The sequence below is a fragment of the Talpa europaea genome (assembly GCF_964194135.1).
Source record: "Talpa europaea genome assembly, chromosome: 4".
Lineage (NCBI taxonomy): Eukaryota > Metazoa > Chordata > Mammalia > Eulipotyphla > Talpidae > Talpa > Talpa europaea.
The window spans coordinates 14464766-14483561 of NC_140070.1; the positions used below are offsets into that span (position 1 = coordinate 14464766).

General features: G+C 35.6%; 1 protein-coding gene across 1 annotated transcript in view; it reads left to right on the forward strand.

The window, feature by feature from the left end:
- NEK1 (NIMA related kinase 1) overlaps window positions 1–7635 on the forward strand; it is a gene marked incomplete at both ends in the record, with an annotated part of 106652 nt that extends 99017 nt beyond the window's left edge. Inside the window, 4 exons of the mRNA XM_084232141.1 lie at window positions 1477–1628; window positions 5847–6055; window positions 7137–7267; window positions 7435–7635. Coding sequence (XP_084088267.1) covers window positions 1477–1628; window positions 5847–6055; window positions 7137–7267; window positions 7435–7635 — 693 coding nt within the window. The remainder of the gene's footprint in view (window positions 1–1476; window positions 1629–5846; window positions 6056–7136; window positions 7268–7434) is intronic.
- Between the last annotated feature and the right edge of the window lie 11161 nt (window positions 7636–18796).

Consider the following 18796-nt stretch of genomic DNA (forward strand, 5'->3'; position numbering starts at 1 on the left):
TTAGACCAACAAGAGAAAGGTTGTTAGATTGTGTACCAGTTTAAATTCTCTGTATTATTGTATGTTAGTTTATGAAATTAATTTTAATTAGTGAAAAGACTAAACCAGAATTGAGATTATTTTACCTGGATAAAATTTATCTCAACCTGAAAAATGTTACATCCTTTTGTGTAGTCCCCATGAATTTAAGTATATAATGCATATATGCTGCTTATTTTTATTGATTTGAATGTATCTGAAGAGACTGTTACTGGATGTACATTTTGCATACCACTCTCCTATATTAAACATGGTTGAAGCCATTAGAATAAACAGACAGGCCATACATAAATTCTCATGACAGTGGAAAATTCAGCAAAAGAAATACTTACAGTACCATTATTAAATGTTTTAACAAGCAGTGTATCTTTACCATCTTGTAGTTCATCACTTTTTCCCCCTTGGGTGTTATATATGTAAATTATGTTCAAATAATGGAAATCTATCCTTTTTTATTCTCAAAAACAGATTGTACCAATAAAATTGGCCAAGTACATAAATTTTCATTAATATGCTAAACATTGTGTTTTCTTCACAGTTTCCCATCTGGTATAAGGTTCTTATCACAGCCATGTTTCAAATGGCACAGATTCCTTTAAGGTTACATAACCCCAAGACTTACATGTATATAAGTATTTGTTTAGTAATCCTGCCTGTCCATCACCTTTTAATTGTGAAAAGTTGTTTGACAGAGGGGATTCCAATCAGTAACTATTGTTATCCAGCACAGTCAAATTTTAACACCTCAACTATGCATTGTTTTTCCTCAGCTCAGTTTGCTGAGTACCTTCTCACCCTGCTGCTATAAATGATCCTCAGTAGGAATATCAAACTACCTGTGTTTCCAGTTTTCCATTCTAGCTGTAAAGGCTCCACTCACAGTCCAATGTTCAAAGAAGCAATGTTCAGCTTTTCATTGTGCTAATTTGAGCCCCCTGGATTTAATCAGTGTTGTTTAGCCTGCAACTCCTAAGATAAAAGGATACAGGTGTCCACCATTGATGTGTGTTGGTACTTAGCCAAACTTCAGAATAACTCACTCTAAGATTTGGGCAAAAATCCATGGGGAGGGTTGTCCTTGTGACAGTGAGAGGAGGAGGAAGAAGGACTGAATTGGCAGTTTCTAGTACTGCCTGAATACTGAAAGATCTCCAATTTCATTGCATGTCTATACCCCAAATAAATACATCTCCCTACTTTTAAATGTGCTCTAAATGAATACCTTCATGTTAAGACAAAAATCAAACATCACAAGTTTATTTTCTTTTCTGAAAAAAATGCTGAGCTAAAATTCAAGAGAGTTAAGAGTATAACCTGAAACTTCTAGCTCTAAATATGATACGAGCCAAATTATTTTAGTGTACAATTTTCTAATTTTTCTTTTCTAATTATTTTACTCCTAATAGGAAATATGTTGATTTTTTTGTTTTCTTAAAGATGTTGAGGACATGTTCACTTCCAGATCTCTCAAAGCTGTTTAGAACACTGATGGATGTTCCCATTGTAGGAGATGTACATCAAGACAATCTTGAAATAGATGAAATTGAAGAGGAGCACATTAAAGAAGGACCTTCTGATTCTGAAGACATGTGAGTGTTATGTCATTTATAGATGCTAGCACTAGTAGAGTTTCTGAATTTACATATAAATTCTAGAGATGGTGACTTACCTAGACATTTTTAAAAAATGGTCAGTAGCTGATTTCTTACTGCTCCTTTAACTTCTTACAACATATTTACGGTGTAACCATGTAACTTTTGACACATATACACATACACACACACACACACACACACACACATATATATCTACCTGTAAATAATGTAATAATTCAACCTCTCTTGAGAGGTATTAGAAAATGTTTTGTATTTGTGTTCTCTAATTCACCACTGAACATTCAGCACATTGTCTTATGCTTGGTAGGTCTTAATATTGATTAAATGAATGATTGGTAGCAGAGTAATAACTGATAGTGCACCACCACACAATAGGAAATTTTGAAGTACTTATTACTCTAGAATTGTCTAGGAAAATGCCCAGAAAGTTCTACATCTGTCTTCCCATTATATGATTTCAAAACCTGGCAATGAGGAGTTAACAGGTAGGATAGGGATTTTGTTTGGGTCTGTGTATGCGAGTGTGTACATGTGTGTTCTGCATATAACTTGATTGCTCTCACAAAAATTATTTTCTTCACAATTTATGAGGAATCTAGAATTCATGAAGGAAATCTAACCAGCAATATTTCTAAGAGTTGTCAGAAATGATGGCCCATAAACAACCCTCTCAGCCCCTCAGACAAATATTATAGACTTCTTTTGGGAAATAAAATACAAGTATCCTGCAATAAAGTATTTGACAAGGTACAATGTGATTAAATCACAAAATATGTATGATTTCCTTTTTTTTTTAAGTTAAGTTTCTGCTTTTTTTAGCTCTGCCTTTCAATAGAAAGAGCTATATTTGAATCTGATTGAAAGCATTATATCAGTCTTACGTTTTTTCCCCCTGTAATACTTGAGTCTGAGCCATTGCAGCTGGAACATTTTATTTTATGGTTTTTTTAACTTTTTTAAAAAATTTTTTTAATTATTTAAAAAAAAATTTTAGAAATTTTTTTAAATACTTAAAAATTTTTTTTAAGATTTATTTTACTGTATTTATTTATGCATAGAAGAACTGGGGTATAGGTTAGAGGTGTGGGGGTGTGAGAGGATTCACCAGAGACAGAGTAGGGAGCAGAACAGGCAGATTTGCTGAAATACACTGCTGAAGGGAGCAGCAGGTAAGACAGGCCAGGGTCAGCTCCCTGGCAGGATGTTGAATTCATGCTGCAGCGGCTGGTGATTGATAGCACTAAGACTTTAACCTCTGTTCCACCAGGGAGGCCCTAAAAGTTGGTACTTTTAAAGATTTCTCTTTTCCCCCCATTTTTCACATAGTTCTGTAAGTTTTTGCTGATGCCTCAGAATTTGGAGGAAGAGTTGTTTACCTTGTTTTCTTCTACTTGGCTATGTTTATTGAGCACTTTAACTTGTGTTCTTATTAAGCCTGTTAGAGAGCACAGCATTCCAGTACCTTTGTCATTGACAAAGTGCAAGTTAATATTTTCCCCTACATTTTTATAAATTAATGCTTTTACTGATTGAACTATAACTTCTTTGTCACTGTGTTCTTTTAATTTTTAATATTAGTTTTAATTTAAAACTAAAATATATTTTTAAAATGTTACTCCTTGTCCATATTAGGAAATTCACTTGAATTTTTTTTTCTTTGGGGAAAAAAAAACATTTTTAATCTATCCTTAAGTTCCTGTAAGAAAGGCTATTAAAAAATTAATTCAGGACCAACTGTTAGAATACTCATTTTATAAACGATCTTAATCTTCTCCTATTTTTCTTGCAATGGCAAACCTAGCAGTCCTGCTTACTTTAATACCATCTGTAGAGGGCTCTAATTCCTTTAGACTGAATACTAGAAGATTTTATCAACAGGTTAATGTTTAATCAATATAGTAATAATAATGTAGGCTAATAATTTAGCCTAGCAGATGTGTATAGTAGTATTAGTATGTTGGTCTTACAATTACATATTTAGTTAATTGCTACTAGTAAAATGATCCAGAAGATTATAGATATAGTGTCTCATAATTAGATGCCTCACTTTTCTATAGTTGCTCCAAAGTTAAAATGAAGGAGTTTATATACAAAATAAAGATATTATTCCTACATTAATAATTTTCTTTTATAAATAGAAATTTTATTCAACACCTCATGTAATGTTGATATTTTAGTTCTTCAATAAGTATTTGTTTATTTGATTAGAGTCTAAACTTTAAGAAAGGCTTTAATACTCCCTGTGTCCTGTTCAGCACTGTTTTTCTGGTGGATGAAATGTTCAACATGGGTACATATTTTCTTTCAAAGAACTTTATAATTATAAATTTATTTTTTAAATTTTATTGGGGAATGTAAGCCAGAGAGGTGGGGTGAGAGGATTCACTAGAGACAAGGTGAGGAGCACAACAGGCAGTGTACTGAAATACACTGCTAAAGGGAGCTGTGGGTGGGACAGGAGAGGTCTGCTCTGCAATATATAGGTCAGCTCCCTGGCCGGGGATTGAACTCAGGCTGTAGCAGTGACAGCACTGAGACTTAACCTTAGGCCACCAGGGAAGCCCAAACTTCGTAATTCTAGAACCTCATTTAACACTTAGTGTACAAGCTTTTCCATTTGCATGTAGATTTAGGAGAAAGAAGCAACTCCTAAGAGAAATAAAGTTGATGATGATTATTTTTTTGGTATTATAGAAGTGACTAGAAGACCTAGATTTCAATTCTTTATATCTATTTATTGGTTGTGTGGTCCTGAACAGTTCATTTAAAATCTTTGATTCACAGTTTTCCATGTCTCCGAAGTAAGTTTAGTGTGGGTAAAATTTGAACAAGGGCCTCCCCGGTGGTGCAGCGGTTGAGCGCTGGGTTGCGAAGCTGCCCGCGGCCTCTGCAGCGCCGGTTTGATCCCAGGCTGCTCCCCAGCCACCAGAGGAGGGTCCCACATGGCGTGCAGACCTCTCCTGCCGCCCGCTGCTCCCCTCAGCAGTGTACTTCGGTCCTTCTGCCTGCTCTGCTCCCCGCTCTGGCTCTGGTGGGTTCTCTCACCCTCCCGCGCTTCTGACTGTACCCAGTGCTTGTATAAATAAATAAAAAATAAATAAATCATTAAAAAAAATTTGAACAATAAAACTGCTTACTTAATAAACGAAAGTACTATATGAAGGTAAGATATTACTTGCATAAATTAGTTCATTCCAGCATCTGTAATCCTATGAAAATAGAATTAATATCCTATTGTTTGGAAGCAAGATTCTCCAGTGAATATTGGTTAATATATACTGATTACACATTGAAGTTTATTCTTTTTATTATATATTTTAGAAATATTTTTCAGAAAAAGTGTCCAAGGATAAGATATCTGGTGACTGCTTTATTCACTAGATCATCCTTCTAATGTGAACATTTAATTCCCCAAATATTTCCATTTCTAAAAATTCAGATGTCCAGTGAGCATTTATTTTGAAAGCCTTTAAGTTTTTTGTTTGTTTTTTTAAAAGATTTATTTATTTATTTATACAAGCACTGGGTACAGTCAGAAGTGCGGGAGGGTGAGAGAATTCACCAAGCAGGGAGCAGAACAGGCAGGCGGACCGAAACACACTGCTGAGGGGAGCAGCGGGCGGCAGGAGAGGTCTGTGTGCCATGTGGGATCCTTGCCCAGCAGGCGGGGATCAAACTGATACTGCAGAGGCTGCGGGCAGCTTCGCAACCCAGCGCTCAACCACTGCACCACCAGGGAGTCCCCAGAAAGCCTTTAAGTTTAATGTACTATTATTTTATATCTACATCAAGATTTTGCTAAACTTTCAAAATTACAGAAAAGAAAAATTTTTGAGTGTTAAGTATGTATTTTAGAAGTCAAGGGAAAAACTTTAGTTTGTCCTTTTCAAATATTGAAACATTCTTTCAAAATTTAGGTAACAATATTATGAGTTAAATGATTCTGTTTGGCAAATCAGGACTGTTTTAAACAAATCCTCTCTGGCTTACATATTCTACATGTGCATGTGTTATATTTATCAATTGTATTAATCCTCATTTCCTTTGTAAGAACAATTAATATGTAGGCTTTCTCAGATTTCTTTTCATCCACTATTTTTAATTTTAAGTAGAAGGGAGTACATGCATATTGAAGCAAAACTTTAGAAGGTAGAGTTTTGGTAATGTTTAGTTTTATTGTTTAAATTTCAGTGTGTTTGAAGAAGCTGACACAGATTTACAAGAGCTTCAGGCCTCTATGGAACAATTACTTAGGGAACAACCTGGGGAAGAATACAGTGAGGAGGAGGAATCAGTCTTGAAGAACAGTGATGTAGAGCAGACTGCAAATGGTACAGAGCTGGCAGATGAGGATGACAATCCCAGCAGTGAAAGTGTCCTAAATGAAGAGTGGCACTCAGGTCCGTGAGTGCGATTGTGGGTCTTTTTCTTTTTTGGTGTTTTTTTCAAGTAGAATATATTTTTCTGATCTCTGATATGAGCCATTTCTAACTTTACATAAAACTAAGGTATGCTTTTGTACATATTTTTTTTCTTTTCACACACATGTGCATACTCATTTGTTCCTACTACTTTCCCGTTAAGTTATAGAAATGTGTTTTGGAAACAGTTTTATTGTTATTTGCCCTCCATTTCTTGACTTATTTTTTAGTTACAAAGATAGTAATTTAGTTTTCTTAGCACTTTGTTTTACAAAGAGCTTCCACATACAGTGATTAATTAGGTAATACTGAAAGACCTTTTAAAAACTTGATACTTTCTGGTTTGGAGACTATTCTTTGTTGTGGCATTACCCTTAGGATATATAGACAATTTTGTATTTCAATAACTATATGATATTTTGGGTGGAGGAAGAATTAAAGTGAAAAGTAATTTCAGTGATTTGTCTTTTACTTGAATTTTTCAAAATATCTTGGGCATACACATGGCATAAATTTATTGAGCATTTATAACGCTTTCTAGGTACTGTCCCAGAGTTTTGTGATATGTATTGTAGCTCATCTCCCTTGCATTCCTTTTATCCTTTTTATCAACTTTTTTTCCCCTTACATCATTGTTCATTTTATATAATATTTGATTTCTTGCCTCAAGTGTAGTCCCCATTTCTCCCACCACCACTTTTTGTCAACTTTTTAAAAATAGTGGTTAGGGTTGGTTGCCTTGATGCAGCATATATGGGTATGCGTTTTCCATTTTTTACTGACTTAAATAACATCTAGGAATATTTTTATTCTAACCTGATTTAAAATTTATGTCTATAAAAGATTCTCATAGTAACATTCTTGTTAAGACATACATATATATATATAATTATAGGTAACCTATATAAATAACTATTGTCATGACAAAAACTTGATATTTGAAGTACAAATCATCTATTTCAGTGACATTATTTACATGTAATAGAACTTTATTAGGGTAAGAATTATTTTATCCAGTTTCCGTTTTCAAACATAAAATGTCTTTATTCCTGTCTTTTAGATAACAGTGATGGTGAGATTACTAGTGAGTGTGAATATGATAGTGTCTTTAACCATTTAGAAGAATTGCGACTTCACTTGGAGCAGGAAATAGGTTTTGAAAAGTTCTTTGAGGTTTATGAGAAAATAAAGGTAAGTAAGATGTCAATTAGACCATTTAACTTTGAAACGTGCTCGGTTTGAATTACAAATGAATTATCACTGATCTTTATTGGTCTGTAGTATTATCATAAATAACAAATGTTTTACTAGAGAAAGTTAACTTCAAATATTAATTTGTATTTGAAAATTTGGTTTAGGCTATTCATGAAGATGAAGATGAAAATGTTGAGATTTGTTCAACAGTAGTCCAGAATATTTTGGGAAATGAACATCAGCATCTTTATGCCAAGATTCTTCATTTAGTCATGGCAGATGGAGCCTATCAAGAAGGTAAGATTTCCTCACATCTTTATATTTTAAATAAATGTGTGAAAAACAAGATGACAAATGTAAATTGATGAGCTTACATTACATGTGTTTTGGTGAAATCTATATTGGAATTATATCCAGTACTTTTAAGGAGTTATAAAATTAACTCTCATATTCTTTCACTGATTCTATCGTATACTTTTATTGACTTAAGTCCTTTTTTCAAAAATAACCTCCTTATTGGATAGCTCTAGAAATGCAAATAATTTTTTTATCAAGGTTCTAGTATTGAACTTTTAGAAACATATACTTTTAGATATATATAAATGAGATTAAACAATCTATCAAATTTCTCCTAAATAATGCCAAATGTAATTTCTTCTATTAGAGTGAGTAGAATTAATGTATAGTGAATTGAATATAAACCATTTTTACATTTGGAAAATACTTAATTATTGAATCAATCAAAATATTTTAAGATTTTTTTTTAAAGATTTATTTATGCATACAAGAGCTGAGGTACAGCCCAGAGATGGTGGGAGGTGAGAGGATTCACCAGAGACATAGTGGGGAAGAGAACAGGCAGACCGACTGAAATACACTGCTGAGGAGAACAGTGGGCGAGCCAGGAGAGGTCTGCTGTGCCATGTGGGTTGCTCCCTGGCTGGGGTTCGAACTCTTGCTGCAGTGGCTGCAGATTGCTTCATAGTGCGGTGCTTAACCCCTTGCGCCACCAGGGAGGCCCATAATATATTAAAATTTTATTAGAAGTTACTAAGGCTGGGGTCTCCCTGGTGGCGCAAGGGTTTAAGTCTCAGCACTGTGATGCTATCAGCAGCCACGGCAGCACGAGTTCGATCCCCAACCAGGGAGCTAACCTACATGGCACAGCAGACCTCTCCTGTCTCGCCCACTGCTCCCCTCAGCAGTGTATTTCAGTTAACTTGCCTGTTTCTGTTCCCCACTCTGTCTTTGGTGAATCCTCTCACCCTCCCTCCGCGCCTCTGGCCTGTACCCCAGTTCTTCTATAAATAGGTAAAAAAATCTTTAAAAAAATATATATATCTCTATATATATCCACACAAGATAAAATTAAGCTATAAACAGGTATTTGGGAAAGTCAAACTATTGGGCAAATGAGTGCAAGCTATAGAATATTAAGTCAAAGATGAAGTAAGAAGAAAAAGTTCATGTTCATAAGATCTCTACATTTTCTGAATAAGGTCACAAGTTTGGTGCTGGTCTTTTTAGTAAAGCAGGAAACTTAATTACATGAGTCACAGTGTTCATGAGATAAAACATGTCAGTTACTCAGAGGACAGTAATTTTTGGTATGAAATAAAGGAAAAATTTTCCCCATAATTCTTAAAAACAGGGCACTATCATACAGTGTTCCCTCAAACTTAAATAACATATGGATTCCTTTAATGTCAAAATTTTTTAAACTAATTCATAGACTTAAGTGAAAACTCAAGTCTTAGTTTAAAAAGATGTCTGTCAATTGTGACATTATGTATTACTGTAAAATATGGTTTCTTTCAAAATATTAAAAGGTAATTTTTATTATTACAAAATGAAAATATAAAATTTAAACATCTAGAACTTTGGGTTCCTGATTTCATTGTGATTTGGGGCCCCATTTTTAAAGCAGTGCTATAGTGGAATGAAAAATATCCTCAGCAGCTTTTATAGTATTAGTATTTCATGGGACCATTTCTTAAAATATAGTAGGCTATAAGCTAATGGCATGAAGCCAGTGAATGATTCCATTTAGGTAGATCTACAGAGAATATTGAACCAATTCTGTTTATATTCAGACAATTCTTCTTATAGGCATATCTCCATAAGTGCCTTTTCAATACAGCTTTTTATAAATTAGCAGCAGTGTACATGGGGTTCAGCCATGGTTGATACGTATCTGGAGAACTTTTATTTTGGAGAACTGTAACAATAACTCTGAAATACAAGGTAGAATTAACATCCACTTTTGATTACCTGAGGGACTTCAAAAAGATACTCACCAACACGGAAGACTGTTCCTCTCCAAACACTGAATATCAGGCTAAGCTAGTACAGTCCTAAAGAATTAATATCATGGCCTCCCCGGTGGCGCAGCGGTTGAGCGCTGGGTTGCGAAGCTGCCCGCAGCCTCTGCAGCGCCAGTTCGATCCCCGGCTGCTTCCCCGGCTGCTCCCCAGCCACCAGAGGAGGGTCCCGCATGGCGCGCAGACCTCTCCTGCCGGCCGCTGCTCCCCTCAGCAGAGTACTTCAGTCCTTCTGCCTGCTCTGCTCCCCGCTTTGGCTCTGGTGAATTCTCTCACCCTCCCGCGCTTCTGACTGTACCCAGTGCTTGTATAAATAAATAAATAAAATCTTTAAAAAAAAAAAAAAAGAATTAATATTAGATTTTCTCTAATACACAAATGAAAGGGAGTAAGTTCTTTATGAAAAAGTTTGCCAGTAATTCCAATAAACTTGAAAAAATATAAAGCAATTAAGGCCAAATGACTATCTTGGCCAATTAAAAAAATCTTAGTAAGCCCCTAAAACATTATAACTTATTAATATAGCCATTCATTATACACTGTGCTATCTGAATACACTAGTTTGATTCCCCGACTGGCCAGGGAGCAACCCACATGGCACAGCAGACCTCTCCTGACTCACCTGCTGCTCCCCTCAGCAGTGTATTTCAGTAGATTTGCCTGTTCTTTTCTCCTCTCTATCTCTGGTGAATCCTCTTACCACCCCCCACACCTCTGGCCTGTACTCCAGCTCTTGTATGCATAAATAAATAAATCTTAAAAAAAAAAAAAGGGAAGTATTTAAAAGGCCAGATCATGAAGGACTTGAGGAGCATGGGTTCTAGATTGAGGCGGTGGGGAACTACTGAAAGGTGTTAAGTGCAGCAACTTGGGATAACACTTAGTTCTTTAATGAAAGTTCCCCTTTTACTATAGTGTGGAAGATTGTGCTTGCTGTGTAAGATTAAGTCAAGCAGTCTCTTTAACTCAGTCAATAGTATTCTTTTTGAGTAAAGAAAAATTGGAAATATCAAAATGCCTAAATATAGAAATTATTAATTATGTTGTATCCACAACATAAAATACTATGCAGTCATTAAAATTGACTAGGAATGTATCAGTGATTTATTCTTTTTCAACATTATATTGCACAGTTTTCATCATATGAAGTTGAGAGACCTTTGCAGTGATCATCTATCTACAACCGGGGTTCTAACATTAACATTTTATAATCTATCTTTATCACTTATCCATTTTTTCCATTGACTGTGTTTTAAGGGAGAAAACATTTATCTCAAAACTGTACTTAGTTGTAGCTATTAAGAATATATTTGTGTATGTATAGGAAAACAATCTGGAAAGACATATTAATTATTAATACTGACTTTCTTTAACTTATAGGTGCTTTTCACTTCCTACTTTATTGTCTGAATATTTTGCAATGAGTATGTGATGCTTTATATGTGGTATGAATTATGTGATAAAAAAACTACCTTTAAAAGTATATTAAAGTTTTTTCCCTTTAGATGAAAAAAAAAACAAAGTTTGTTTTTTTTTACCAAGTAGATAGAGTTTGATTTGAATTCAATGAATTTTTTTCCTTTTTTCTACAGATAATGATGAATAATTCTCAGAATATCCTTTAATCCTCAACTTATATGAAAGCATTTGAATTTGGATCATCAGAATAACAAACTTCAGTGGGAAATGTAGAAACTATTTATAAATGTCAGATATAAGGTGGGCATGTTGGTTGCATGGAAAAGATTGAGAAACACTCCATTTTTCAATTAGGATTCTAGCATTTCATTTTAATTTTTTCTCTGCGTTCTATAGTTACCTCCTGTAGAGCATATTCTTTGTTAAATTATCCAAACAAAGCATAAGAAACATTGACCCAGAACTGGATTTAATGGTTTTGAAGACTTACCATGTAGTCAGATACCTTTGACTTTTAGCAAATGTATTTAAGTTGAAATAATTGTCTGCTGTAAACGATCTCCCTGTGGGTTTTCATTTAAGTGTTTAAGCATGACCTTTTTCCTGTCTACTTGTTTCCGTGGCCAGTAGTTCTGAATTAAATAACCTTGTCAAGGGCTCTGTTTAAACCTTTACATGTTAAAGATGGAATTTTTTAGCCTTAAAGTTTATATATCAGTTCTTTTTCAACCATTTTGTCCCCTGAACTAGCTCACTGAAAACAAGCTTATAGGAAGTCTTAGAAATCATTGAAAAAGTAATTATGAAAAGAATAACAAAATTGTATTTCCTGATATTTAAAAAGTTGATAATTCTGTTTCTCTTTGAGGACCAGAACCAAGAATATTATATCTAAAAATTACTCTGTAAATGGTAACATGGACCTAGCATATAACAAAGTTACTCTTTTTTGTTTTTCACTTCCTCTTATGTATGTTCCTCAAGGGCAGTAAGTGAGTAAAAAAAGGAGAATCTTTTTCATTTTGATGCTATGACAGTTTGGGTAACTAGTATTCCAAGGGAGGGAAATGTTTGCCTCTTTTACATATTTTCATTATGAGAGGATTTAGTTAGGTCATTAAGATCGTGGTTTCAAAGCTTCTGCTACAATATGCCAAGTATTACCTGGTTTCATTAGAGATGTCGTAAGTCGAATGCTTTTAGTAATAAAACATAATTTTTGAAACTGAGTATAAAGCAATCTACTTGGCATAATCTATAATTTCAAAAATAAAATCTTATCTTGCAGTGCTATCAATACTATGTGGAATTTCTTATGTATATTATTTCTAACATCTAAAACTACCTGATTTTTATACATTTGTTTATTTTATGATATTACTATTAAATTTTTATTATGTGCATATAGTATTGTGTTTTATTTATTAGCATTATTCTCAGTAGAGTGCTTTTACACAGAGCTGAAAGTATTTTTGTTTGTTTTAAAGATTTATTTATTTATACAGGAACTGGGGTACAGGCCAGATGTGCAGGAGGGTGAGAGGATTCAACAGAGACAGAGTGGGGAACAGAACAGGCAGACTGACTAAAATATACTGCTGAGGGGAGCAGCGGGCAAGACAGGAGAGGACCGCTTACCATGTGGGTATCTCCACAGCAGGCGGGGATCGAACAGGCACTGCAGAGGCTGCGGACAGCTTCACAGCGCTACGCTCAACTGCCTGCGTCACCAGGGAGGCCTTTGTTTTTTTTACCTGATGATTTTCCTTCTTTTTAATGGAAGAATATTTTAATTCTGCACACTAATTCTCTATAATTCTGAAAGCTAAGAATGGTTTGGAGGATTATTTGCTAATTTTAAACTATTACAACTACTAGAAAAGTAAGCAAGGTATAACATTTAAAAAAAAGTTAATGGTTAGCTCTCATTTTTCAAAAGATACCATATATGTAAGTAGGAATTGTGCCATCTTGGTCATCCGATAGTGAATGACTCTGAAATGTTAGAGGTTGTCTAAGCTATGCTAAGTGGGGGAAAGGGAGGGATATTGTTCAGTAAGGTCTGTTATAAATGTTGGGGGTGATGTGTAGAAATACCCATAGATTCATAGACTGTTAGAGCTAGAAAGAGTTATCAGAATGGTTTAGTGTTATCTCCATTTAGCAGTCAAAGACATTGAGCACCCTAACCAGGGGATGGTGGGAAGAGAAAAGGACAAAAAAAATCCCTGAGAAGTTGTGACTATAAACCACCCCTCAAGTGGTTTTATATATTGAACACCAAAGCTGGCTGAGCCAGGGAGCAGCAGAGTTAAATATAATTTGAAATTGTTTCTAATTGGTAATGTCCCCAGGAACCTGGCAGAAGCCATTCCAATGCCTTCTGAAGAAAAGTACATTTGTGTCTTGAAAAGGAGTAAATTTTCAAAAACAATGACCGACATGGAAAGAAAGATAAATTAGTACACAAGAAATCAAGACAGTGTAGAAGTGGGAGATAGCAGGAACAGTATCGGTACCTTTAAATACTGGAATTGTCAATATTGTAAGTCATCTACACTCTCTATGTTTAAAAAATGATCAACAAACTTGAAAATCTGTATTTTATATGTAGGTAAAGATAAACTGAAATGTGATATAGATTTGAAGTAGAACCAAATAGAATTCATTTTCATGAAAAACTCAACCCAAATTATAAAACTCACTGGATATTCTTGACAGCAAACTTTACATGACAGAAAAGCATATTCAAGAACTGGATGAGATTATCCGTATTATCACACAGAGCAGGGAAAAGATGGGAAATATAGAAGAAAAGGTAAGAACATAGAGTCAATGTGAAGGTCAAATGTTTATATTTGGAGTCCCATAAGAAAAGAAGATAAAGTTATTTAGAGAAATAAAGACTCAGAATTCTTCATAGCTGTTTAGAAGATGTAAATCCACAGGTTAAAGAAGCCTGGTGAATTTCAGTTAGGATAAAATGAAAGATACAAGGTCTCTTCAGAGAAAAACTGTAGAAAATCAAAGACAAACTGAATGTTAAAAATTGAAGACAAAAAGACATGTTGCCTTCAAAGGAATGTCAGAGTGCCACTTGACTTTTCAGTAGTAGTAATGCAACAGTGAAATGGTATTTTTTTTCGTACCAGAAGAAAATAATTGTCATTCTAGAATTATGTACACAGCAAGAATGTGTTTTAATCCCACTACTGGCCATAATGAAGTAAAAGAGAGAGAACTTACCTTCTTACTTTTCAACAGCTCAAACACTGCACTAAATAAATGAACTGTTGCTTTTCAGACATGGGCAATGGACATCAAAGGGCAGTGATCTGAAAAAGAAGAGAAACAAGATGTAAGCTCTGTGATTGCCCTAAGTTTACTGCATAGCAATAGCAGTTCTAGGTTCTTCCCAAATTGAGAAGATGGAAGTCAGATTGTGGTGAAAGCTGTCAGAATCTGTAGAACAGAGTATCAGACATGAGTATTGCCCAAAGTGTGTACTCCAGAGATCTCCAGAAGGTTCTCATGTCTTGGGTTGAATACTGAGCAGTGTAGCATACGAGAAACTGTCTAAAACTAGAGAAAAACACTAGAAAGGAGTGGTTGGAATAACCCCTGAATAGTACACAGCACCAAGAGTAGTTTGTATTTCTACTAGCTTGAACCTAACACCTGGAACATAGAATGCAGAAAGGTATTGTATCATTAACGAAGCCAAATAATCCCTAGGTAAAGACTGTTCTGTCCTGCCTGGAAAACTTATGTACACCTGGAAAGATCATACAGTCTTTCTCTGAACAACGCTTTAAAAGGATTTTAAGAAGGGCCTCCCCGGTGGCGCAGCGGTTGAGCGCTGGGTTGCGAAGCTGCCCACAGCCTCTGTGGTGCCGGTTCGATCCCTGGCTGCTCCCCGGCCACCAGAGGCGGGTCCCGCATGGCGCGCAGACCTCTCCTGCCGCCCGCTGCTCCCCTCAGCAGTGTACTTCGGTCCTTCTGCCTGCTCTGCTCCCCGCTCTGGCTCTGGTGAATTCTCTCACCCTCCCGTGCTTCTGACTGTACCCAGTGCATGTATAAACAAAACAAATAAATAAAACTTTAAAAAAAAAAAAAGGATTTTAAGAAAACCCTAAAATGTTAGCATTCAATAAAGCAACAGGAAAACAGATTCATATTAGGAAGAAAATTTATCAATGGAAATGATAGAAACAATGTAATTAGCAGTCTAGATTATTAAAACAGCTATTATATGTCCCATACATTTAAACTGTAAAAGAAGGCATAAGCATAAAGATGAAAGACCTGGCCCAATTTCTACAGACACACACACATATACCAGGTAGAAATTCTAGGAATGAAAAAATATAAAATATATCTTCTCATCACAATGAAATTAAATACGAAATTCTCAAATATTTGGGAACTAAACACATATCTCAAAAACTCATGGATCACATGAAGAATCAACCAAATTAGAAAATGTTTGAATGAGAAGATGTAGCTAAATTTGTGTGATGTATCGAAAGCAGAACTTAGAGGAAAAGATAAAGCATTAAACATTTATATTGTAAGCAATTTTATACAAGAAGAAAAAAAAAGCAAACTCAAACTAAGGAGGAAAAAGAAATGGTTTTTATAACATACAGGAATCAATGAATTGTAAACAATCAAGCCAAAAGCTAGCTCTTTTAAGTACATAAATAATATTATGAATGTATAGAAATATCAGTAACCAAAAAGGGTATAGTACTACAACCTTAAAAGACACTAAGAGGATGTTAGGGAATATGAAAATTTATGCCAGGGTATTTGACAACTTAGTGATAATTGGCATATTTCTTAGGCAAAAAATTAGGGCTGTCTTAAGTAAAATATTATAAACTCAGTGATTTAAATAATAGACATTTATTTCTCACAGTTCTGGTCCTAGAAATCCAGAACCAAGTTACCAGCTTATTCTTTTTTTGGTGAGGACTCTTCCTGCATTGCGTTTTCATTTTCTCTGTGTCCTCGTAACGCCTTTCAGTTTGTGCACACAAGAGAACAAACGAGCTCTCTGGTGCCTCTTCCTATAAGGACATTAATCACCATGGGATTAGGGAGCCATCCTTATGACTCCCATTAAGCTTAATTACTTCCATAGAAGCCTAATTTCCCAATAACTGGAATACTGAAGATTAGGGTTTCATATCAACTCTGTGGGGGAGGGACAAAACATTCCATCCATAACATTGCCAAGAGCACAGAGAAAATCTGAATAGCCCTATATCTGAGATTAGATTTTACTTTGAAACCTCACAAAAAGAACTTTGGGTGCAGATGGCTTCAATGATGATTTCTATCAATATTTCTGGAAGAAATAGTACCAATTCTACACAAGCTGTTCCAAAATATAGGAGTGCAGAGAACATTTCTCAACTTACTCCAAGAGCACAGCATTACCTTATTCTTAAAAGGCTTACCTTATGCTTAAAAAAACAAAAAGTAATTACAAGAGTACAGACTCATAAACTTTGTGAATTGAAAAAATCCTAACAAAATTTAGGAAATCAAACACAACAATATACAAAAAGGACAATGCATCATGATCAAAAGATTGACCAGGAATGTAAGACTGGTTTAACATGCAAAACTAAATCAATGTTATCTACCATATTAACAGATTTAATAAAGAGCATATGATATATCAGATGCAGAAAATCATTTGACAAATTATTACATAGACTTTAGAAATAAAAACTATGAAAGAAAAATTTAACAATCAAAATTTGTCAACTTTTACTTTTCAAAAGTCATTATTAAGAAAATGAACACTAGTCGTAAAACAGTTTTAAAAAAATAACACAGCTTGGGCCTCCCCGGTGGTGCAGCGGGTTGAGCACAGCACTATGAAGCTATCTGCAGCCCCTGCAGCGTGGGTTCGATTCCCAGCCGGCCAGGGAGATACCCACATGGCATGGTAGACCTCTCCTATCTTGCCTGCTGCTCCCCTCAGCAGTGCTTTCAGTCAGTCTACCTGTTCTGCTCCCTGCTCTGTCTCTGGTGAATCCTCTCACCCTCCTGTGCCTCTGGCCTGTACCCCAGCTCTTGTATAAATAAATAAATCTTTAAAAAAAAAAAAAGCATTAAAAAAAAAAACCCCAATTTGACAATTGGTGAAATGCTTGAATGCACAAGGAAAATGAACACATGGCAATCTCATGAAAAGATAACTGTTGTTGTTCATTAGGAAAATGTAAACCAAAACCACTAGATACCACTATGTAGTCTCTAAAATATTTAAAGATGCTTGAGAATCTGATGCAGCAGCAGTTCTCATACACTGCTGGCGGATATGTTAAATGATATTATCACTTTGGAAAAATGGGCAGCGTCTTAAAAAGTCAAGCATACACCTTCCATACATCCTAGCCATTTCATCCTTGATGGAATGAAAGCATATATCCACATGAAAACTAGTGCAGGTTCATACCAGCTTATTTATAATATTCAATAATTGTAAATAACCTAAAAGTCCATCAATAGATGAGCAAATAAATTATGCTATATTAATGGAATACTACTTAGCATATATATGAATGAGCTATTGCTACAACAGGTTTGAGTCAGAAATATGCTGCTTTGCTAAAGAACAGAAACCAAAAGTACATACTACCTGATTCTATTCATTTAAAATTAGATAAGACTGGGCCTCCCCGGTGGCGCAGCGGTTGAGCGCTGGGTTATGAAGCTGCCTGCGGCCTCTGCGGCGTCGGTTCGATTCCCAGTGCTCCCCAGCCACCTGAGGAGGGTCCCACATGGCGCGCAGACCTCTCCTGCCGCCCGCTGCTCCCCTCGGCAGTGTGCTTCGGTCCTTCTGCCTGCTCTGCTCCCCGCTCTGGCTCTGGTGAATTCTCTCACCCTCCCGCGCTTCTGACTGTACCCAGTGCATGTATAAACAAATAAACAAATAAATAAATAAAATACGTGCCTCTTTAAAAAAAAAAAAAAAATTAGATAAGACTGATGTGTGATTAAAAAGCAACTAATTGGGGCCTCCCCGGTGGCGCAGCGGTTGAGCGCTGGGTTGCGAAACTGCGCACGGCCTCTGTGGCGCCGGTTCGATCCCCGGCTGCTCCCCGGCCACCGGAGGAGGGTCCCACATGGCGTGCAGACCTCTCCTGCCGCCCGCTGCTCCCCTCAGCAGTGTCCTTCGGTCCTTCTGCCTGCTCTGCTCCCCGCTCTGGCTCTGGTGAATTCTCTCACCCTCCCGCGCTTCTGACTGTACCCAGTGCATGTATAAACAAAACAAACAAACCAGCAAACAAATAAATAAAGCATGCCTCTATAAAAAAAAAAAAAAAAAAAAAAAAAAGCAGACTAATGGTTGCCTAGGACTAGGTGTGGGAATGTATTAAAAAAACTGAGAAGAGCCAAAATATAACTTCTGGGTAATGAAAATTTTCTATAGCTTTATTGTGAATTTAGTTGCACATTTATTTACATTTCTCAAAATGTACTATACACCTAGAGTGAACTGATTTCCTTGTATGTAGATTAGACTATAATCAAGTTGATTCTAAAAAGTATCTTAGACATACTAAGAAAGATTCAACTGTTCCTTATGCTCAAGAGAATAGGTCACAGTAATCAACCATACCTTTTTAGATAACACAATTAGGAAACAAAGACGACTCAGTTATTATAAATATGTTCAAGAATTTAAGGGAATATGCAGTTGAGATCAATGAATAGACATTGAGTTTTTACAGAGAAATGGAATATACAAAAAAGAACCCAAAAG